Raw genomic sequence first — 24,321 nt, forward strand, 5'->3', positions numbered from 1 at the left:
ACTCAAGAAGAAAAATAACTCTGAACAGACTTATAACAAATAAATAGATTAAATTAGTAATTTGAAAAACTAGCCACAAAGAAAAGCCCAGGCCTAGCTGGCTTCACTGGTGAATTCTACTAAACATTTAAAAAAGAATAAATATCAATTCTTCTCAAACTTCCAAAAGACAGAACTCATTCTATACGGCACCATTACCAGACACCAAAATTAGAAAATATATCACAATAAATAAAAACTATAAACCAATACATCTTATAAGCATAATAACAACTTAATATTTCATCAAATGGATTTACCACAATTGGCTTAAACATTCCTGTATTATTGGATACTTCTGTAGTTTCCCATTTTTAAGTACTCTATGCTGCAATGAATACAACATTTTCTGTATTTCAAATTATTTCCTTGGGATAGATTTCTAGAAGTTGAATTATTGAGTTAAAAATTATGGATAGCTAAAAAAATCCGACACGTGCCAAACTACTTTCAAAATGATCTGTACTAACTGACATCTCCTCTAGCAACCATTTATTCTTAATTTATAATTGGTCCCAATGATGTGTCCTGTCTGCTTTTTTTTCTCCCCTTCTAACACCCCCTACACAATCCTAATTACCCCATTGCAATGTAAAGCTTCTATGAGAAAGGTACATTTTAAGTCTGTTAGCCAAGGGCAAGATTTATTTAATCAAGTTGAAAGAGAACACTGATACATCCCACAACTGGGAAATTAAGCTTTGTTTTTTTAATTATCAAATTCTCTGCTTGAAGAGTAGCTTTTCTAAGAGAAATTATTTGTCACAGAAGTGTAAACTTTACATTAAAATCTGAAGCTACCAGACAATAAAAATTACTATGAAAATAATATATTTACAATTCAGGGCATCATACCCAGAGACATACTGAAATAATTGGTCAAACTATTATTCTTGAGTAGTTCATGAGTATTGTACCAGTACTACTACAATCAAACGAAAAGTAAGACTTTGATCTATTACTGTAGACAGTATTCTCTAAATGACCTGAAGACTCTTTCAAACTTGCTCCTGATTTTTTTTTTTGCGAGGTTGGGGCAAGCAGGTTATCATTCTGGATATAGAGCTCTGGTGCTAGTTTTAGTATAAATCTATTTGTTAAGATTCAAAGTATTCCAGCATGGATGTGGACATGACCTCAAACTGGGAGAATCAAAGTATCAGAGAATCAAACATCAGAGACGGTGCTGTTGTACTGAGTTGTCTACAACGGAGCTTCTTCCACAGTCCATCCCATCTTGCAAACTTGAAACTTTGTGTGGTCCCTGGGCCATAGCTACAGTTGTTGGAAAAAGTAAAAATGGCTTTCTTCAAGTTCACTGTAGCTGATGGAACCTTCATGCTGCTGTTAGGGGGTCACTCATTCATTTATTTATTCACTTTATTTATTAATACATTTCTGATTTTCACTATTCACTTTACTCATTAATAAATTTATTTAGTGAATGGCTACTATGTCCTTTTATGTGCCAAGCCCTCTGCTGAGCCCTTAGCAATTTGGTCTTCACTTAAATAGATATTGATATTTGTGACTAGTGCAAAGGATGATAACATTCAGTAATGCATTCTGACAATGTGGCATTTTGTCAATTCGTGCATCATTTTGTGTAGCAGACTCCATAGGAAATTGCCAAGCTATGTGATTCCGATTAGTTGCTTCAGAATTCTAGAATTGTCCAGCATTTTGGCATTAAGCCACACAATACTAATGGCTTATGCAACAAACCACAGGATCTGAAACCAAAGCAAAACTAAGCAAAAAACCCCAAAACTTGCATATCCAACTTTACTCATTTTCAAGATGTTCTCATCAATGGGACACATTGGAATGATTTTCAAATCTCATGTGTTAGACAGAAAAATGGGGAACAGAATAGTTGAATGGATCAGATATGTTGGTCACACCGTTAATTTCTTGATTTCTCCATTAACGGTTTTTTGTTCTTTCTTTCCTTCCTCCTTTCCTCCCTCCTTCCCTTCCTTTCCTTTGATTGATATTTGCTACAACCCAAAGGTTCTAGTCAAAGCCTAGAGGGTTAAGCCTACAAGATGTGGCTGTCAGGACATAACTGACCACAAGCAGGTGCCCACTGGAAAAGCTCTAGGAGTCAGATGGGGGTCTGATCAGCTGACTGGTGTTGGATGGGAAGAATGCCCTTCAGGAGCCAGAGAAGCCAACAAGCATCCATGCGGAGTTGAGAATCAGACTGAGAAGCAGGAGGAGACCTGGGTTTCCACTGTGACTTGGGTAAGTCACCTCATATCTCTGGGCCTGTTTCTCCACCTGAAGAACAAGGTGCTCGGACCAGCTGATCGCTGAGGTTTCTTTCATCTCGATCATTCACAGAATCTGAAACCTCATTCAAGGTCAAGTTAAAGAAATTCCGTTTTTCTTCTTTCTGTTTTAGCATTCTCTAAATACACTGATAATTGAGAGGGTTCTTCTATTCCTATGATTTTTTTGTTCTCCAAAATCTGGAGTTTTACAAAACAGCTGATAACGTCCTAACCTGAATGAAATCCCATTTAATTATATTCAATGAACCTTACCTGAGCACCCACAAGGTTGTTCGGCTTATTCTCTATTATACTCCTCTCCCTCCTCGTCACACAGATTCATCCGGTTTGCAATCTGAGTTCTCTAACTGCTTTATTGAAGTTAGTTTTATGTTTCATCTTCAGTCTAACTCTGTAAGGATGAGGATCTTGTCTTAAAGCTTTCTTTTGCACTTGCCCCAGTGCCCCAGAACAACATGTGGAACAAAATCGGTAACAGGGACTTGCTAATCATAATAGCATTTTCCTCCCTAATATTTGTTAAATGCTTACCCACAGGGGAAGTACTTTTCTAAGTGATTTACATGGGTTAACTATTCTAAGTGCTTTTCACTAATTATCAACTATTTTGTGTCCACATTTTACATACAAGGAAACCGAGGTACAGAGCAGTTGGTCACTTGCTCAGGGTTTACACGACTGTGAGTCATCAGCCAGGTTTCATACCCAAGCAGTTGGTTCCAGAGTTGCGCCCTTAACCACTATGCAATACTGCCTTTCTGTGATTGCTTGCCAAGATTCCAAGTATGCATTCCACCCTGCTTTTAGCATATAGGCACTTTAGCCATTGCTGAGAACTTCTCCAGGCAAATTACTTTCTGCGGAATTTTATACTTTATCTCTGAAACATAATCTCTGGTACTTTATTCTTTTCATATGGTTTATGCAATGAGATTTCTGTGATGGGTCCCCTAGGGTCAGTGATAACACTGAATGTTTTCTACTATTATGAAAATAATATGCTCATTTGCAGGGAGGACGCCACTCCTCAATTTCATTTCTTCATTCCTAGGAATGCCAGTTCTGAAACTTTCCCAAGGGCTCCTCTTCTTTTTGTAATCCCTCAGGCCAGTCCTCACTGGCTGATTCTACACACCCACCCTGGAGGTGATGTAACACCATGAGGCCAGCAGGGAAGCTGTAAGCTGATTTACCATTACCTGTGTGAGGAGAAGACCCTCACTCAAATCAATATATTGATTTACACTAATAGTAAGTAATAGAACACTGTCTTTCCTCCTGTTTCCACTGCTGTCTGTCCAAGCACTTCTGAAGTTATTCATCTCTCATGAACCTTTCCTGAGAGAAGGCTTTCCTAACTACTCCAGGTTCCTTTACCTTAGACAGTTACATCCACTTATTCATGCACCAAATATATGCTGAGCACATGTATAAGCCAGGTGCTGAGTTAGGAACTGGAGCTGCAATAAACTCTCAAGGACCTCACAATTCAGTGACAGAGAGAGATTCCTAAGTTACTAATACAGTGTGACAGTGTGTGCACGGTACTGAAGAGGCATCGGGAAGGCAGAGTAAGTTCTGCTCTGGAAGGGAGCAAGAGGTGAACTGTGAACTAGATATTAAAGAATGATCATCATTCACCATGTGGAACAGAGCAGGTGGGGAGGTTATTCCACCAGCAAAAGGAGTTAGGCAGAGTTCTTGACTGTTCTCCGCTCACTCAAAGTGCGTCTTTTCTCCAAATAAACTCATCGATAACAATAATAGCAACCAAGATTTATTGAGCTCTTTCTCTGTGCCCTTGTCAGTATAATCTTGTCAAATATTCTATACTAATTACCTCATTGAATCCTCCCCACAATTCCATCACACACTCGCGCGCGCACACACACACACCCCTCTGTCTATACTATTACACATATACAAATGAGAGAACTGAGGCTTAGAGAGGTAACATCATTTGCCCAGCTGGTAAGTGGCAGAACTGTATTCAAACTCAGCTCTCAGACTCCAGAGCCCAAATTTCACTACTAGCTTGTTTCCTGTTTGCACTTTTCTAGGGCTGAGTACATAGTAGTTGCCCAAGCAGTGCTGGTTGAGGGAAGAGTTGGTTGAGAGCTAGTTGTCCACGGCAGGGGGATCCGTACTATGTCCTACTGCAGGCAGGAAGGGAGGGACCAATTACTTCATTTCACAGTCTGGTTTGTTTCACAACCTTGTTTGTTGTTTGGAGGCGTGTGACGCTACAGGGCGAGGCCAACATCACTAGAGACTCCCAGGTATTTGTTCAGTGAGGAGTGTGCAAGGGGAAGAGATAAGAGCCCGGTCCTAAAGACAACCCTCAGAATGGGAGAAAATATTTGCAACTGACAAAGGATTAATCTCCAAAATATACAAGCAGCTCAATATCAAAAAAACAAACAGCCCAATCCAAAAATGGGCAGAAGACCTAAACAGACATTTCTCCAAAGAAGAGATACAGATTGCCAACAAACACATGAAAGGGTGCTCAACATCATTAATCATTAGAGAAATGCAAATCAAAACTACAATGAGATATCATCTCACACCAGTCAGAATGGCCATCATCAAAAAATCTACAAACAATAAATGCTGGAGAGGGTGTGGAGAAAAGGGAACACTCTTGCACTGCTGGTGGGAATGTAAATTGATACAGCCATTATGAAGAACAGAATGGAGGTTCCTTAAAACACTAAAAATAGAACTACCATACGACCCAGCAATCCCACTACTGGGCATATACCCTGAGAAAACCATAATTCAAAAAGAGTCATGTACCACAATGTTTATTGCAGCACTATTTACAATAGCCAGGACATGGAAGCAACCTAAGTGTCCATCAACAGATGAATGGATAAAGAAGATGTGGCACACATATACAATGGAATATTACTCAGCCATAAAAAGAAATGAAATTGAGTTATTTGTAGTGAGGTGGATGGACCTAGAGTCCGTCATACACAGTGAAGTAAGTCAGAAAGAGAAAAACAAATACTGTATGCTAACACATATATATATGGAATCTAAAAAAAAAAAAAAAGGTTTTGATGAACCTAGGGGTAGGACAGGAATAAAGATACAGACGTAGAGAATGGACTTGAGGAAACGGAGAGGGGGAAGGGTAAGCTGGGACAAAGTGAGAGAGTGGCATTGATATATATACTCTATCAAATGTAAAATAGCTAGTGGGAAGCAGCCGCATAGCACAGGGAGATCAGCTTGGTGCTTTGTGACCACCTAGAGGGGTGGGATAGGGAGGGTGCGAGGGAGACGCAAGAGGGAGGGGATAAGGGGATATATGTATACATATAGCTGATTCACTTTGTTATACAGCAGAAACTAACACAACATTGTAAAGCAATTATAATCTAATAAATATGTTAAAAAAAAAAAAAAAAGAAGAGCCCAGTCCTGGCATCAGATGGGCCCAGGCACACCACTTCTCTGCTAGACACATTTTCTTTTCAAGAGTCTTCTTTGCTAATATGTTTGATCCAACTCACTAGCTGTGTGGCCTTGGGGCAAGTTATTGAACCTTTCTAAGATTTATTTTCCTCATCTGTACCATCCCTACTTCCCACCATCACCGTCATCATTATCACCAATGGTAACATATGAGGCTCTGCTTGTGGGGCTTACTGTCTAGTGGCAGACAACAGGCAAATATTCAGGCTATACTCACTACGGAAACTCCAAGGAGAGACTCCTGGCCTCGGCCCCTCCTGTCCATATGAGCTTAGGAAAGTCACTTTCCCTCCCTGAGCACCTTCCTCTTCTGTCAATCAGGGAGATAAATGAGATGACCTCGAAGGTCCTTTATGCAATGAGGATTTTTCCTCTTCCTCCCCTTGCCTGTTCCCTCCTTTTCTTCCCTCCTTCAACTAGGAGAGGTACTCAGCTTCATTCTCTTGGATGATGACTGAGTTTCAGGAACTGATGGTTTGCTCTTTGTCTCCCACAATCTGATGTCACCTCCAGACCCAGAGCACAAGGTCACTTGCAGCATTCATGTCTCAGGAGTAACTGCAGGCAAACCAATAAGTACAAATAATAAATAGTATTTTTTGTAAGGTTGTGCCTGATTGAACAATTCTTACTTCATGCTTGAATGGAAGAAGGGGTACACCTTACAAATGAAGGCAAGTCCATTATAGCTGAGACTGCTGGGCCCTAGGCCTGTAGCCTCATTTTAGCAGGATGAGCCACAGGGATTAGGACTCTCACTGGGAGTTCAGTCTTGTGGCAGGAGAGTGGAGAGGTGGTCTGTATCTTGGGCATTTCTGTCTAGCCCACACTGTGCCTTCCATCTACATATTTCCTTTAAGGTGCATTTCATATGCTATATGCTAGCAGACTGTGTTTTCTAAGACAAGCAGAGCTCGTCAAGAGAGCAGACTGTAGTTCTAATGTGAGAGGATGTGAGTGGCTTAAGGGTTTCTCAATGGTTCATTCTTTGGGGAGAGAAAAATCGAACATTGCTTGCTAAACTTTGAACGGCAGCTGATAAAAGTACAGATTTTTCACTTGACTAAGATTTGAAATCCTCTAAGATTTTAGAGTGCAGAGAGAAAAACCATGAAAACATATATACACACCTCAAGGGAATAAAAACACCTTCAAAACCCCCAGCACTTCCTTTTAAGAACAATCTCTTTCTCTCTCTCCCTCTCCCTCCCTCCCTCCATCCTTTTCTCTCTTTTTCTCTCTCTCTTACACATACACACATCCCTTTCCTATTCATGTTCATGTCACATCCCAGCAAGTTTATTGTTATTTCTGTGTTAGACACCAGGGATCACTGAGTGAGTCTGTCACTATAACTGATTGTCACTTTAAAGCCAAAGAGAATGTTTCTTGAGCATGGGGAGGAATTTTTTCCCCAAGTATCCACCAGAAACTTTGCCATCATCCTTAATCCCTTCCTTGTGCATTTCTGTCATTTTTTTTCTCCTTCCGTCCTGCCACTAACCTGGTTCGAGGGGAGGCATCTTTGCACCTTGTCTGGACATACTGTTCGTGTAACAATTGTGTTTCACTTGTGAGAAAATATACTTGCATCACTTAGCACAGTGCCTAGGAAATAGCTAGCCTCTAATAAACAACATTATTACTTTTCCCCCATTCTCAATCCTCATTTCAGGGGCTGAAGACTGCACACTCTAGTAGAAGATACTACATTTGACAGCAATATCCATTACTTGAAGATTCCAAAGGAGTGGCATAACTAATGCCTCCATCACAGGCTATTGCAGTGGTAAATGCAACCAGGCAGGTATGAGCTTAGCCATGGTAAGTGCTCAATAAATCGTAATTATTTTTATGCCATAAGCATCTATTGTTTTTGCCAAACTTTATATCCAGGGCTCCAATGGCAAAAAGTGCCTGGGGGCAAATTAGAAAATGGCACCCCGCTCTGGGAAAAGGAATTGCAAAAGCTCACACTCTCAGGCTGGCTCTTGCTCAATGTTATGTGGGATGTTTCACCCACCATGTGTGTCCCCTCGGCAATAATGTGGCTATAATAAACATTGGGAACACAAAACGAGGAGCTCACAGTTTCAGCAAATCATTACTACACTGTTATAATCGTTATGATGGAGTTACTTACAACAAGCTGTGGGGGCAACAAGCTGATGGAGGGAGCAAGGCCACTGGGGAGGCTGGAGAAGGCTCTGGGGCACTGTTTTAGGGGTTTTAATGAGTAGGAGATTGTCCAGTGGGGAAGTAGCAAAAGTCGGTTTGCGCAGATGAAAGGCCGCAACAGGGGACGCAAGGCCACCTCTTCTCCCCTTCACCCTTCCCCAGTTCTGTGGGACTAAGGAATGGTAAGAAGCTTTGTGGATGGAGTAGAGGATTTACTCTACTCCATGGAGGATGGAACTCAGAGAAGTGGCAGGAAAGACAAAGAGACAGTTCACCTGCACTGTGCACCTCTCTGTTACACATGATACTATTGAACGTTTACTTCTATTGAAGGAATAATTGAGCACTAAATGCACAGTACACATTTTTCTGCAGAAATCACAAATAGAGTCAAGAAACCATTGTTTTGTCATTTAATCAACCACTTCAAGTACTTGGATTATAAATTCTGCAGGAGGAGAATTTTGCGGCTGACAGAGAAGTCACAAAATCTACCCAACAAAGTCTTATGCACTTTCATCACAGAGAAGAGCCTACTTCTATTAAATGAAAGAAAAAAAAAAAAGCATATTCCTTGGGTTTCTCAGCCCACAGTAGATTAAAAATAGCATAGCTCAGCTTGGATGGGGGCTGGGCAGAGGTGCTGCCCCGGACACATACGTGCAGACAGTGCCAAGGGAGTACAGCTGAGTTCTGCAGAAAGGCAGGCAAGTAAAACTGTCAAGTTTGGATTCAGCCACGGAAGGCATCTGTATTATGATAAATGAGGTCCATAATAATTCATTCAACAACTCCCAAGGGTTCAGAGCTAGGGGCTGGGTAAACGGGGAGGAGTGACAGCCAGCCTGGGACCTCCGCAGTGGTTTTTTGGTGAATGTAGTGGTGAGAGAATTGAGTCTTCACCTAACACGTAGCAGGTACAACTCAAAAGAAACTTCCACACGGCAGCCACTACCATGTTTACATTGTAGGTGAAGATTTAGTAGTACTAAAACAACATCAATCACGTTTATGTTGTGATTTTGAATTTTGTTGCTATAATATATAAATAAATGCTAAATATATATGGCATTTAATTTGTAATTTTATTCTAACTTTATAGATGATAAGAGCTATAAGTGTAAGAAATTTGCACTTAATTTTATGCTTATATATTTAGGGAACATCATCATGGAGGATTTAGTCAACACTTTGGGGTTGGGCAGGGACAAGAAGGATTATTTTCTTTAAAAAATGCCACTATGTAGTTTTCACCTCATAGGGTTTTTGTGAAGATTTAATGAAAAAAATTCTTATTATCTATTTAGCAAAACTTTTGGCTCATAAATAACCTTCAGTAAATGTTAGCTACATAGTTATCACATTTACTGATCAAAGCCAAATCCTTTCTTTACCAAATGTGAACTCTGCCTATTACTGAGAAGGGGGTAAACACAAAAGTTCTATCCACTCTTGGGGGTCCGCTGGGGGAAAGAACTCCTTACCTGTAACAAAGTAATGAAAGCAATCATAAATAGCACTGAGTAGCAATCATGAATCCATGTATTTATTTTCTGACTGTAATCTGGGCTTGTGTCTCAGCACACCACCTCCACTATGGCCTGCAGCCATGGGAGGTGTTCACAGAACGCTTTCTCCATAAACGAAGAATGACAAGCTCTGTCATTCACATTGAACACGTGCTCCAAATTCATTAAGGTGTTAATTCTTCGTGACAGGTGAGTACAAGCCAATTACAGAGAGAAAGGGTGGCTTCTTGGGGCCTTCCAGGAAAAACAACCATTCACATCAAGAATGCCCAAATACCAGTTTCAACAAGTGGTAACAAAATCTTTACAAATATTCATGAAGTTGTCAAAACATGAAAGGCAAATAGCACTCTGCAAGCTTTTTGCTTCTTTGCAAGTGAGGAAGGCTCTAACTCAGACTGACAAGTGCCTGCAATAAATTTGAGACTGGGAAAACTCTCACCTGGTAGTTGTGTCACCCAAATTGCCCAGAACTCTGTAAATGAATGGCAACTCTTTGCATTACACCTTATCACTACTAACAAATAAAGGATGTTTCCCTGAGCTTTGTCACTGGTACCTATGTATACCAATTGCACTTGCTTCATGGAAAGAGTTATTTTCCCCCCTCTTCTCTAAATGGACCCCAAGTGCACACAATCTGATAGATCATAATCCTTGGCCATGAAATGCTTTTCATTGTTTCATACCTTCATGTTAGGTGGGAGATTCATGGCGCTTATTACATTATGATAGATAGATAAGAAGTGGGCTACACACAGATGTTTTTCTTGAAAAGTGTAATTTTGATTTGACTAAATATCCTTCATACTATGTCTCTTTTTGTTAGTTTATCTCACATCTTAATGAAGCAAGTTTACTGCACCCCTCTTACTAGCCCATTTTACAGAGGAATATTATATACTAAGAGTGCCAACTTCCAAGGAAATCCCAGTCCTTCCCAGACCATCCAATGTTTGCCAAGAGCAAGCAAAGGCTAATGCATCTTTGTTTCCCCCAAGCCCTAGCACAGTGCTGGGCATGAAAGACACCTTGTAAACTTTTGCTAAATAACTGGAATGATCTTCATGTGCCTCCAAAGGATAGCACTTGGCTGTGTGACTATGGACAGGTCACTTAATCCTCGGTCCCTGCCTCTTCATCTATGACATGGATAATATACCAAAGAGTTCTGTAAATATGAAGACTTATTACTACAAGTATCCATGAAGAATTTCTTAATCCCACTGGAGTGGATCCATTACAACACATTTCTGCTTTTAACCTGGCAATCAGTCTAAAATTGGTTTCATTTTTTTAAAAAAAGTACTTTAGTGACCGTTTTATTGAATCTGCCCTGGTTAGTTTTCAGTTCAATTCAGTGGTTATTTTGGTATCATAAACTGTGCCGATTTTTAATAGCACACAGCAACTATTTAGTGCTGGAGACTTGTACTGGAAGGTAAGGCAACCATCTTGAGGTGGGGTGTTAGGAAGATATCTGCTTGAGGCTAGACCTAAAAGCATGTGTACAATTTTAATTTCTAGTCTGGGTTCTATCAAGTTCATGCTCCCTTCCATTGTCATCCTCGTGGGCGCAGTTACTTTGCATGTTTTGCCTTTACCCCTTTCTCTACCAATTAGTAACTCATTCGGGATCCTCCATTTGTTCATGGATAACATTTTCAACATTCTCTGCTAACCACCATTGCTATTTGTGATCTTTCAATCTCTGAGGCCTCTGTGACCTGAGTCCTTCCAGCACCTTCCCCCAAGGTGCCCCACTACTCCAGTCTCTCCCAGGTACCCACCACCCATCCTCCCAGCAACAAGAGTCAATGTCTTTATTCACAAACAAATCCTGTCACTACTCTGTCCCAGAGCCAAAGAACAGCCTCCTTGAACTTTTCAATGGCATACTCAATAACTCCATCACTGGACCTCAAGCTACATTTCCAACCTTACTTCCCCCAATACCTCTGTGTGTGTGTGTGTGTGTGTGTTCTTTGTTCCAGTCAAATATAGTACTTGCTGGTTATCACATACCCTCTACTCCTTTACTTTTGCTTCTACTATTTTCTAAATGTGAAAATTTCAATTATTCTACAGTTGTTGAAATCTTACTCAATCCTCACAGACTTAGCTAAAATGCTACCTCTTCTTGGAATCATTTCTTAATTGCTCTCACTCGGACTGGCCTTCTCTTCTCTCCTTTGAATCTCCATTAAGACTCTGTACATCCCTCACTAAACTTTTTCACCTTATGCTATATTGGGGTGTGTGTGTGTGTGTGTGTGTGTGTGTGTGTGTGTGTACTAGAAGGTAAGCTCTGGAATGGCAGAGGCGGGGCCTTACTTATCCATGTCCCCACTCAGTGGTCAGAGCAGTTTCCTGCACATAAGGGATACTCAAAACCTATTTATTGAAATGAAAGGAAATAACACTCAGATTAAGAGAAACTTCCTTTAATGCCAACAGTAAATTGTCTAGTTCTCCATTCACAAACTACAGCAAAAAACATGTAGACTGTACACTCTAATTTATATACCTTTTCTCCTAATATATCACCTTCTTTACTCTCACATTATTTAATTCAGTAATTATTGGTTCAGTGCCATGAACTATTTTAGGCCTTAAATAAATCACATTCCCTGCCTTCAAGGAACTTGCAACCTACTTTCTAGATTTTATTACAGTTGAAAAATCAGAGTCTCAGAAAGAGAAGCTACTAGTTCCAGATCAAATAGCTAAGAATAGAACCCAAGGCAGTCTAATTTCAGAGGCTATTTTTTAAAATAAAAGGGCAAAGTAATTAGGTATTTTTTAATGAGTATTAGGAACATACTGGAAGCTGTTGCTGAAAGTTTTTCAGATATTACATGATCGGTCATTAAAAAAAAAAGACTTTCTACCCACATATAGACACAGTGTACAGTTGAAAAGAGGCAAGATATACTGTTTTGGCTTGTTGAGACTCTGCCTATAATTACTATAGTGAGGAAGTCAGACGACTGGACAGTAGCTTCTGCATCTTTATCTTTTAGTACTGATGTTTGAGCTTTTAAGGAGTTAAAAACTTTTGCAGGGGCTTCCCTGGTGGTGCAGTAGTTAAGAATCCGCCTGCCAAAGCAGGGGACATGGGTTCGAACCCTGGTCCAGGAAGATCCCACATGCCGCGGAGCAACTAAGCCCGTGCACCACAACTACTGAGCCTGCGCTCAAGAGCCCGCGAGCCACAACTACTGAGCCTGTGTGCCATAACTACTGAAGCCCACACGCCTAGAGCCCATGCTTCGCAACAAGAGAAGCCACTGCAATAAGAAGCCCGTGCACCGTAACAGAGTAGCCCCCACTCGCTGTTAACTAGAGAGAGCCCGCGTGCAGCAATGAAGACCCAACGCAGCCAAATAAATACATTAAAAAAAAAAAAACTTTTGCAAAGTGAAACATGCAAGCTCTGAGGTGTGACTCTGGCTCTTTTACCTTAAAGAGTCAGGTTAAAGGAAGCCCTGTAGTGAGTCAGGATTGATTCATGAATAACTCCCAAAGTAGAAATGGGTTTGAGCCAAATTTTCTGCATAATACTTAACACCCTGAATTAATAGCGGGAAGAAAATTGAACAAAAATTCAGTGTTCTCATCTGATGAAACTATACTTGTTATTCATATAACCACAAATTATACATCTCCTATTTATATTACTTTAGCCTTAGCATAACTAATTAAATAGATAGAATTAGCTATGCTAATAACATCTAGAATGAGTTCATATACAAAATGCCTTAAAGAATCAATTATTCTACTCTGCTCACACAATATGTCCTCATGTAGGGCCCAGCTCTGTCACTTATTAGCTCTGTGAACTTGGGTAAGTTATTCATCCTTTCTAAGCTTCAGTTTTCTCATCCATAAAATGGGCATATTAAGAATTTTCGTAAGACGCAAATGAGCAATGCCTATAAAAATAACCTGTAGAACATAAGGCAGTCTATGGATGTTTAGAGTAACTGGCATACTGAAGAGAAGGCAGCAGTTCTCCAATGTAGTAAGCACTGATCAAGTCCGTTCTGGAATTTTCCACAGGTAATTACACAACATGGTAGAGAACTCAGAAACAATCCTGATAGCAGCCAACAGCAGGGACAGGAGTGGAAGACTGAGATTAGTCTGCTGCCACCTCTACCTTCCTGCCTAGTCATAAAGTCAGCAAGCACATAGTCAGGAACACCCCTGTGCCAGTAGGTGTACGGCAAGGCTGTAGGGCCAACTTTCCCTCCCTCTCCGCCCATAGCACAGTGTGTGTGTGTGTGTGGGGGGGTAGGGGACTAATATTTATAGGTACTTTACATATATTAGCTCTTTTAATATGATTTCCATTTTTACATATCAGGTGATTAAGGCTTAGATATATTATGATAATTCTGATAGAAACTGGTCATTCTGTGTGATATCAAACCTTTCTGCTACACCTGTGTATCTCGAATTTTAGCAAGCCTATAGAGTTTTCCTGGGAGCTTATTAAAATGCAACTTTCCTATCTCCATCCCCAGAGATTCTGATTCCACAGGGCTGGGTCTGAGCCTGGGCATCTCCATTTCTAATAAAGAGCCTCAGCTGATGCTGATATAGGTGCCCCAGGCTAAATATTTTCTGGTCTCTTCTTTGCTCTCTGTCGCTACTCTGTCGTCCTAGGTTAGGCTAACTCCATGTCTCACCTGCATTGTTAAAATGGACTCCAGCTTTCTAGGGTTGCCTCCTTTTGGAAATTTATTCCACACAGCAGGAGAGTGATCTGCTAAAGTTCTAATCTAATCTTGCTAAAAGCCTCCAAAGCCTCCCCACTGCCCTCGAGATCTGGGTCCTGACTTCCCCCTCTGCCTTCTTGGCTGACACTTGCAGCTTTGTACTTAAGCTCTTGTATTTAAGTAACACGAGGCTTCTTTGGCTTCCCTGCACACACTGGGCTGCTTCCTGTCTTTACATGCCCTCCCCTCTGCCTACAAAATACAGGTCTTTCCAGCCTTTCACACTAGATTCTACTGATTCTTCAAGGCTCATCTGGGACATTGTATCTTCTAGGAACTTGCCTATGAACTCCAAGAGAGGCTTAAGTATTCCAGGTCTGAGTTCAAATAGTATTTTGGCCTCACTTCCCACTCAGCACTTAGCGGATTCTATTTGTCATTTGCTGATATGTTTATCTCCACAGAACATTTTATGATTCCTACAGGCTGGAACCCTGTCTTATTCATGGTGTACTTCTCATTGCTTAAATTGATACGTGGCACATAGTATGGCCTCAACAAATGTCTGTTAAAAAGCTGAAAACATTAGAGGGGAAGAAACACTATGAGCAAGTGAATCTATTATGTTTCAATTTACCATATTCTTTCTAACATTCATGAAGTGAAAGCTTTAGCCTAATTAGGCAATGAAGATAACACTGAATTTCAAAGGTATTTTTTAAAATTTACAACTTTTGTACTTTTTTCCTCCTGGGGATGAGGTTATTCAAACACATTCGACTCAAAATGTACAAAACAACAACAAAAAAGTGTTTTAACAATATTATTAAGGTGGAAGAACTGAACCAACTAATACATACTGTAAAAACGAATGTGTATGTGTGTAGTGGACAGATTTTGTCAGTTATTAATTATACTAAATTTAGTATATAAGGCTGCAGATTAACTTGGTTGTTTCAACAATGGTAGTTTTTGGACCTACAAGGGAAGTGACCCAAGAAATAAATATGCATGGAAACACACAAGGAACATGATTTATTCTCCATTCCATTCCGCAGACTAGCAGTTCCGTCATTAGTAACTTGACAAATACCCTATGAGGAGTAAGTAAAATCACATGTATTTATTCAGTAAAAAATGTTCGTTGAGTTCAGCTGGCTTTCAAGGTTGAGATAGGGACCCCTCCTTACATGTATCAGAGAAGGAAACTCAACTGTAGGCCCCTTTGAGAACCATCTGCAGAGAAGCCACTAGCATTTCTTTAACCAGAGAATTATCTGTGTGCTGCTCACATGGCTCTCAGTGGACGTGGGAGCTCAAGGTTTGGAAAAATGTGATTACCACTTTCAAAAGAAAATATAGTGAGTTAGCAGCTCTTCCCATGCTGCACTGGTGACACTGCAGAATTCCCCGGACACAACGCTGTCTTGGCTCTTTATGTAAAAATGTTAGACTGGTTAAAACCACCCTGCATGCAGTATGGGGAAAGAATCAGAGGAGAAAGCCTAGAGCCAGGAAGAACAATTGGGAAACTCGTAGAAGGCCTGGAACAGGAAAGTGATAATAAAGAACCTGAGGGGTAGCCTTTCCTGAGTTTATGAACTTTGAGCAGAAATGCTGCCTTCCTGATGGCTGTGGACTGAGGCAGTATGGCTCTCCTTTCACCCCATCCTTCCTGAATCTCTAGGTCACTCTGGACATCTGAGCTCTTCACTGGGCTCTGGCCACCCAAAAACTAGCTCTATTAAGAAGGTTTCCCTTTTTTTGAGGGCAGTAATGAACTTTCCTTTGAAACTCAAAATGTCACTTTGAAGCTGCTACAAAAGCAATCCTCATAACTCACCCTGGTGAAGCAAACATAATTCCTATCTTGCTAACAAAACACTGACTGTCAAGTCACGTTTTTGATAAATGATTCAATGGCAGGCTCTGCTACTAACTCTCCGTGTGTTCCAGAAAAATGATTCTCAGTTTCTTCATCTGTAAATGACATAGTAGGATCCAATGACCATGTGGGAATTCCCAAGAGTATATGAAACAGAACTGAGGCTTCTTAATGCTAGCTCCAGTTTGATTCAGGGAGACTGCCATGATCCTATCACCAATACCTGCATCTGCCCCATGTCCCCTTCTCCCAGTCAACATGCCCTCTGAAAGGGAGCTCAAGGCTTTAGAAAAGGAAACAGAATATGAGGTCAGATGTCCAAGGATGATGGTCCTCTCTGATCTCTTTAGCAACAGCTTCCTATTTTCCTTTCCGTTGCCACTGTTTGAAATTCAGATTTTCAGAATCTTGTACCCACAATACTGTTTTAGCTATCCCAACATCCCCTAATGTCGGTCTCTCTCCCCTCCAATCTGTCTTTCCCATGGTTGCCAGATTGACCTCTTGGAAACCTACTTTTGATCATTCACTCACCTTTCCTCTAAAAAGGGTGGACTGAGTAGCCAATATGTGTCCGGTAGACACTGTGCTAAGTGCTAGGGGCACAAAGATGAGTAAGTTTGGAGCTCTGCCTGGGAGTGACATTTGGGCAGCAATCCAGATACATTAAGGGTGGAGCCCAGAGGAAATCACTAGGTTGGGTTTGGTCACAACTGTTAAAATTCTTCACTGTCTACAGGATTAAGTACAAGTTTCTTGGAAAATTTAAAGCACCAGAACTGACTTGAGTATTACTATCCAGTTCTGAGTTTCCATTCTTCATCAACTGTTGCTTGAAGTGAAAGCAAACCGTGTTTTACTTCCTATGTGTCCCGTATCTTATTCCTATGCCACTGCCCATTCCTTGCAAGATTTACTAATCTTTCAAGGCTCCCCAATTCAAATCCCCCCAGCTTCCAAGCTAGAATCAAGTTTAGGGGAGCCTGAACTTCAGAGCAAGCTTCCTGTCCCTCTTATTTAGTGTGAATCGCTTCCTCGCTGTGGAGACCCATTTTCTCCCCTAGTATCCCTGCTCCTTCAGGGCAGTGACCATGACTTACTCATCTTGGTCCACATTGCACAGCAAGCTGCCTTGTATTGGCACCTAATAAAAGTTTATTAAATGACTGAAACATGTTTTCCAAGACTTCATTTTACTCTGGCATACCACAACAGAGAAAGTGTGCGGCCCCCAAGCTCCCTTCAGAAATGTTCTCAATACAGAAAGATGCACATCATCGAGAAAACCAGCTTCCCCCTTTTAGAATTTAAGTTTAAGCCGAAGTTAGTTTTTGACAAAGCTAAACCCAATTCAATTTCTTTCTTCATTTTTCTTAAAATTCACAAATGCGACATGGTTTTAATAAGGGAGAGAGCATGCTATAGTAAACAGATTATGGGTTTTGGAATCAATCAGACACGGGTTCAGATTTCTTCACCTCTCCAAGCCTCAGTTTCTTTAAATCTATAAAGAGGGAACAAATGATTTCCCTTCAAGTTTTGTTGTGGTGATTAAGAGAAGTGTGTAAGCTGTCTAGGTTTCTACAATGCATACTCCTACTACTTTGAGTAACACCTATCACTTCTGTTTTGTATCAGCCTGTGGCTAAATAGGACTAGTTATTTATAGCCTACCTTACTTTAGAAAGGATTTACAATGCAAAGGGAGCCCTTATACACTGCACATTGCTGACATTTAGTAAGAATAGTAATAATTCTCTCATACTCTTTCAGACATATATTTCCCTTCCTTAAATTATAGGGACTTTTAAATAAAAATAAAACAAAATTTAGCATAAATCACTAAATACCACTGATTTTTCAATGGAAAACAGGTTGATTCTGAAGATTATACAAATTCTTAAATGTCTCAATAAATAAAATAGAATGGCTGATTAGAAAACTGATAAAAAAGGTAGAAGAACAATGAAAGAAATTAAGGTGGTGATTAAGTTTTCACCAGAAGCTAGTTTGAATGGAGATTCATTAGAAATTTAGCTGACATTCTCAGGAAAGCTTGGGTGCATTGAGATCTGGGGCACTGAGACAGTTCTCAAGGAGATCCATCCAAACGGATGGCCACTTGGGTCTGGGTAGGCTGGAATTATCTGGGTTACTGACACAACTGTCCACTTGTCTTTGCATGTGTAGACACAGACTTTGTGAAGGCACATGAGGTGGACAGAAAGCCTGGGCATTTCATTTGTAGCAAATGGGCACTTTGTAATGGAGAGCCTCAGATTTCCTCATAGATACTCTCCAAACCCAGGAAGCATCAAAGCTCATAGTCAGGCTTTCCATACAAGCTCCCCAACCTTCCAGATCTTCCCAGTCAGCCCCATTAGCTACAACTCCCACCACACATCCACACCTTCCATCTGGTGTCCCTGACCTGCTTGGCCTTACTCCAATATGCCTACAGTTTCCACCTTCACGTACATGCTATTTCTTATGTGTGGCAAACTCTTACTCAAACTTCAAGATCTTGCTGAAGTATCACCTTCTCTTTGAAGTCTTCTCTCTTTTCCAAGGCATAATTAGTAACTCTCTTCTTCTTCTGACCTCCAACAGAATAAGGGATAGTGTGAAGGAATGAAAAGGGCAAATGTTCTACTGTCAAAAGGATTTGAATTTAAAACTGACTTTTGTACATACTAGCTGTGTGATCTTAGGTAAATTAGTTAATCTTCCTGAGGTGCAATCTCATGATATTTAAAATAGAGACTAATTCCCTAAATCTATGGGGATCATCAGTGATATTGTATCACCATTGTTTGTCTGCTTATATTTCTCTTTGTGAGCTCCATGGTATGAAAGTATAAAAAGTATACTTTTTACGAAAGTATAAAAAGTCTTTGCCTTTTTAATCACTTTGCTGCCCTACAAGGCACCTAGCACGGTACCCGGTGTTGTGCAGCACTCAATTTTTAAAAATTAATGAATAGTTCTGGAAAAGTAACTCAAGCACTGATAGGCTAATTAAAGCCCAAGTCCTTCTATGAAGTGCTCTCTGGTCATTCCCACATCCATTCATCTGAATCCCCATAGCTCTGTACACACTACTAATAAGGCTCTTGTCACAGCCTGCTTTATACATACTAATTGATTCTAAGATCCTCCAGGGTAGTAACCATGGCTTTCACTCTGAATCCCCAACACCTCACAATGCTCTGTGAATGCCATCTAATGATAAAGTTACTTAAAATATCCCAGTCTCTTTCTCATTCCAAACAGCTTTCCTCTTCAGATTATGCTAAATTTACCCCAGGGTCCCAGAGACTGAGGCCTTTGTAACAATGACTTATTTCTGTAGTCCTTGTCCAAGGCTCAGAGTGAGTGGCATCTCCTGACTTTCCCAACTCTCCACAGAGTTGGCCTTTCTTCAGTGCACTTTCTCTTAATTGTCCTTTGCTTTCTACTTCAGGGCAAGAGTCTTCTCATTGATGTATTGTTCTCATGGGGACTTAGAAAACTTTGGTTTATTATTTCTTAATTCACAGGCTCATGGAGAATTATTGCTGGAAGGCACCTTAAAAAATCATTGAATCCGGGGACCTCAAATAGAGAACAATTCCCAATGTTGCGCTAGGCATGACTAATCAATCAGAACACTTTTCCTGCTGAAGTTACATATGGCCTCAGAGTCATTTTCAACACAATATTCTAGTTAGAAACCATCAATTCATCGGTTCCCATAGGAGATGAAACTTGTTTGACATCCCTGATGTAGTTCAAAGCTGCTATTTTGCTAATGAGGTCCAAAGAGCAGTGGTGACTTAGTAATGAACTGAAACCAGAACCCAGGCTACCTGACTCTCATGACTTTCAGTCCAGGGTTTCCCTTTTCACATGATCACTGCCTCTCCTTCAACAGTCATTCAAGTCCTTGAATTTATATTCTATTCATTGGATCATACCTAACTGTATTTAGCAATATGATTTTAAAAAAACACAACACAAGTTTTGGCCTTAACAAAAAGACATCTGGGCTCTAACTGATGTTAGGAGCTCTTGAGGGGAAGGGCCTATGTTACACTTTGTATCTTTTACAAGTTCTAATCCTGAGTCTGGCACATGGTAGGTATTCAACAAAAATTCTCTGATGTATATCCAACTATATATATGAAACAAACAGGAAATCTATCCTTAAATTCTCACCAAGAATCAATGAAAAATCCTACCCCTTTGTACGGAAGCAGTATTTGTCTGAAAGGACTCCATGCATGATGACACACAGCCTCACTTTTTTTTTTTAAGAGTGACACCATGTTTAAATAAATTCCCATTTCACCTGAATGTTTTAGGGGAAAGTAAATTATTACGTCAATGACTGGGCTGCCCAGTGACACTTCTACTTCAAAATACAAAGGGCAGTGTTGTGGTTTAGGGCTCAAAACTTGTGAGCTTTTCTTCTCGTTTTTCATGGTGACATCTATTGACCTAAACTTGTGGTTCAGTGTGATGTTCACAGCCAAAATTATTAGAACAGAAAAGTAAAGGAAAGGAGATGAAGAGAAAGAGAACAGGAAGGCAGAAGGTGGGAAAAGGTATTTTACGATATAGCAATAAGATACTAGTACTATGACTTAAAAATACTAAATTTAAAAAGCTTTACAACCCACAGCTAACATCATACTTAATAGGAAAGATTAAATGCTTTCCCCTTAAGGTCAGGAACAAGACAAGGATGAATGTTTTTGCGACTTCCATCCAACACTGGAAGTTCTAGACAAGGCAATCAGTTATGATAAAGAAATAAAAGTCATCCAGATTGGAAAGAAAGAAGTAAAACTCTCTCTTTTTACATATGACATGATCTTGTAGATAGAAAATCCTGAGGAATCTACCAAAAAGCTACTACAATTAATAAATGGATTCAGCAAGGTAGCAGGATAAAAGACTGATATACACAATAACTGTATTTCTATACACTTGCAGTGAACAATCCAAAAATGAACAGAAAACAATTCATGTGCAAAAGAATGAAATTGCAACCCTACTTCATATCGTATACAAAAACTAATTCAAAACGGATCAACCACCTAAATGTAAGAGCTAAAACTACAAAATTCTTAGAAGAAAATACGGGCATAAATCTTCATGGCCTTGGTTTTTTAGATATAATAACAAAAACACAAGTAACAAAAGAAAAAATAAGATAAATTTGGTCTTTGTCAAAATTAAAAACTTTTGTGAATCAAATGACACTATCAAGAGAGACAACTCATACAATGGGAGAAAATATTTGGAAAGCATATATTTGATAAGAGATTAATATCTGGAATATACAAAGAACTTCTACAACTCAACAACAACAAAGGAACCCAATTTTAAAAATGGGCAAAGGATCTGAATAGACATTTCTCCAAGGAAGATATACAAATGGTCAATAAGCACATGAAAAGATGTTCTATACCAATGGTCATTAGGGAAATAAAAATCATAACCACAATGAGATACCACATCAGACCAAACAGGATGACTATAAGCAGAAAGACATATAATAACAAGTGTTGGTGAGGATGTAGAGAAACTGGAACCCTCATACACTGATGGTGGGAATGTAGAATGTTATAGCCACCTTGGGAAACAGTCTGGCAGTTCCCCAAAATGTTAAATATAGAGCTATCATTATGACCCAGAAATCCCACTCCTAGGTATATTCCCAATGGAAATAAGAGTATATGTCTACACAAAAATTTGTGCACAAATATTTATAGCAACATTATCCATAACAGTCCCAAAGTGAAAACAATGCAAATGTCCATCACCTGATGAGTGGATAAATTGGATGAGGTATATCCATACAATGGAATATTGTTCGGCAACGAAAAGAAAAAAAGTATTTATTTATGCTACACACATAAGGTACAGAGGCATTTTGAGAACATTATGTAAAGTGAAAAAAACAGTCACAAAAGACCACATAGTGTACAATTCCATTTATATGAACTATCCAGAATGGGCAAATATATAGAGACAAAGTAGATTAGTAGTTGCCTAGGCTGGGTGGGGAGGGGCTGGGGTTGAGGGAGAGGGAAGTGACAGCTACAGATTTCTTTATGGGGTGATGAAATGTTCTAAAATTGACTGTGGTGATGGTTGCATAACTCTAAATTTCATTTGTTTACTTTCTTCTTTTCTATGTCTGTCACAACAATCCATGTATTCACTTAGGTGATCCATATGTATATTTCCATGACTATCCTGACTTTATAATACGTAAAAGACTAGACATATTTTATGATGAGCAGGTATCTTTTATGGAATCTATCCTTTTAGAATATTTAATTTAAAAGAAAAAAATTAAATAACATCGAAACTATTTTTTTCTTCCTCACTATAGTCATTACATCACCTTCATAACCCATCATTTCTCCTGACCACTAGCAGCTTTACTCCCAAAATTTATTTATCGTAAATCTACTTCATCAGAAATTACATCACTGCATAGCAATACATTTATAACAGTGCTCTACTGTCCAGTAGCTCCATGATCTGTTTGTTAGCAACAGCTTAAATGTCAATTATAGTTAAATCCATGGCAAACGAGAGAATTTAATGTTTCGATTATTTTGTACCTACCCCTTTTGAATCAATCACTCCAGGTTTTGCATTAAACTTCACTGTCTTCAATCGGGCACGTTCCTTTCTTTCCACCCTAAAGAAAATGGAAAATAAAGAGTCTATCACATGGCAAGGCATTTATGATTAAGTTTCTTATCAAATGAAGAACACCTCTTCTTATCCTACAGCTCAAATAAAATGTGTTTTAAAATATTTAAAATATTTCTCTTCTTTGTTCAGTATAAAAAGTCTTGGTATGATATCTCTAAGCTGCTAACACATTCCTTGCAATTTTTGTGTTACATGTACTGAGAGTCACGTATTTGGAAGCAACAAAACCCCAATATTTGTTATTTAAATGCCTGAATCAATCAAAATCTATTTCAAGAAATCACAGTCCACATAGATGAATACCTAGGAAGCTAAGTAAGCTCTCATCTCCTAATATCGCCTCTCTTTTTGTCTCCTTTTTGTTCCCTTCCCTTTAGGAATACTGGGGTATTTATTTACCTTCACCTCAAAACCAAACATGTTACAGATAATCTTGAACTTTTCCTTTGCCCCAATGTCCTTCCACTGCCATCTCTGCAGTTTTCATTATTTCACCTTCATTCATTCACCAAACACTTATTGAATGCCTACACTGTATCAAGTAAGGTGCTGGGGAACAAAGAAAAAAAAATTAAAAAGCACGACTTTAATGAACACACAGTAATGTGTTCTTGGCAGGGACAGAGGGATAAAATGACAGATATTGCTGCACAAAAGATTGCTGAGAGCAATATGGGCACATTTATCTCATTGGAGGAAGATAAAGAGGGGGTGGAAAGCAATGGGGTGGGCTTCCTGGAGGAGGTGTCAATTTATGTGAGACTTAAATGGTGAGAAAGAGCTTGTCAGTGGGAAAAGTTTAGGGAGAATCTCCCAGACAGGAGGAACAACATGTACCATGACCTGAGGATATGATCAAGCTAAAGACTGCAGGAAGATTCTGGTACAGGGTACATACAGCACAGGGACATGAGGCTGAAGAGGTGGTGAGACCTCCTTATAAAGAGTATCTGTCTACTCTGAGGACATGGGGTTCTCCTTTGGGGAATCCTCATGATTTACCAGAGGCTATAAATCTGAGAAGTGATAGACATTAGCATTTTAAATACATGACTCTGCGGGAGGAGGAAGATAGATTGGAGGAGGGAAAGAACAGTGGGAAGCAGGAGGCCTATTTAGAAGCTACTGCCATAATCCAGGCAAGAAATGATGAGAAGTGATAATGAGGTGGAGGACAGGGAAGGTTTGGAGAAATATTAATATCATAAAGTTGGCAGGACTTGTGCCTATTTGAAGGATGGGGCTGAAAAGAGGTAAGAGAAGTTAAATACTTCTGATTCTTTTTTGAGCCTCTCTAATTAGACATGACCATTCTTTCCTCTAAGCCCCACGACATTTATTTGTATGTCTATATTGGTGTTATCTCGTTTCCTTGTGTCTTGTTTATTTTTGAGTTGCGCATACAAGGCTGTATGTTCCTTGAGGGCAAGTCCACATATCACTCAGTGTATTATAGCAAGTCCTCA

At 39.7% G+C, this 24,321-nt stretch overlaps 1 protein-coding gene across 4 annotated transcripts in view; it reads right to left on the reverse strand.

The window, feature by feature from the left end:
- DLG2 (discs large MAGUK scaffold protein 2) overlaps window positions 1–24,321 on the reverse strand; it is a 534,199-nt gene that overhangs the window by 40,574 nt on the left and 469,304 nt on the right. For all 4 annotated transcript variants that reach the window (XM_027083549.1, XM_027083548.1, XM_027083550.1 and 1 more), the window contains one exon: window positions 22,763–22,838. In XM_027083549.1, the coding sequence (XP_026939350.1) occupies window positions 22,763–22,838 (76 nt within the window). The remainder of the gene's footprint in view (window positions 1–22,762; window positions 22,839–24,321) is intronic.

Source organism: Aethalodelphis obliquidens, unplaced genomic scaffold (assembly GCF_003676395.1).
Source record: "Aethalodelphis obliquidens isolate GAN/ISIS:26980383/991018 unplaced genomic scaffold, ASM367639v1 scaffold50, whole genome shotgun sequence".
In the NCBI taxonomy this organism is placed as follows: Eukaryota; Metazoa; Chordata; class Mammalia; order Artiodactyla; family Delphinidae; genus Aethalodelphis; species Aethalodelphis obliquidens.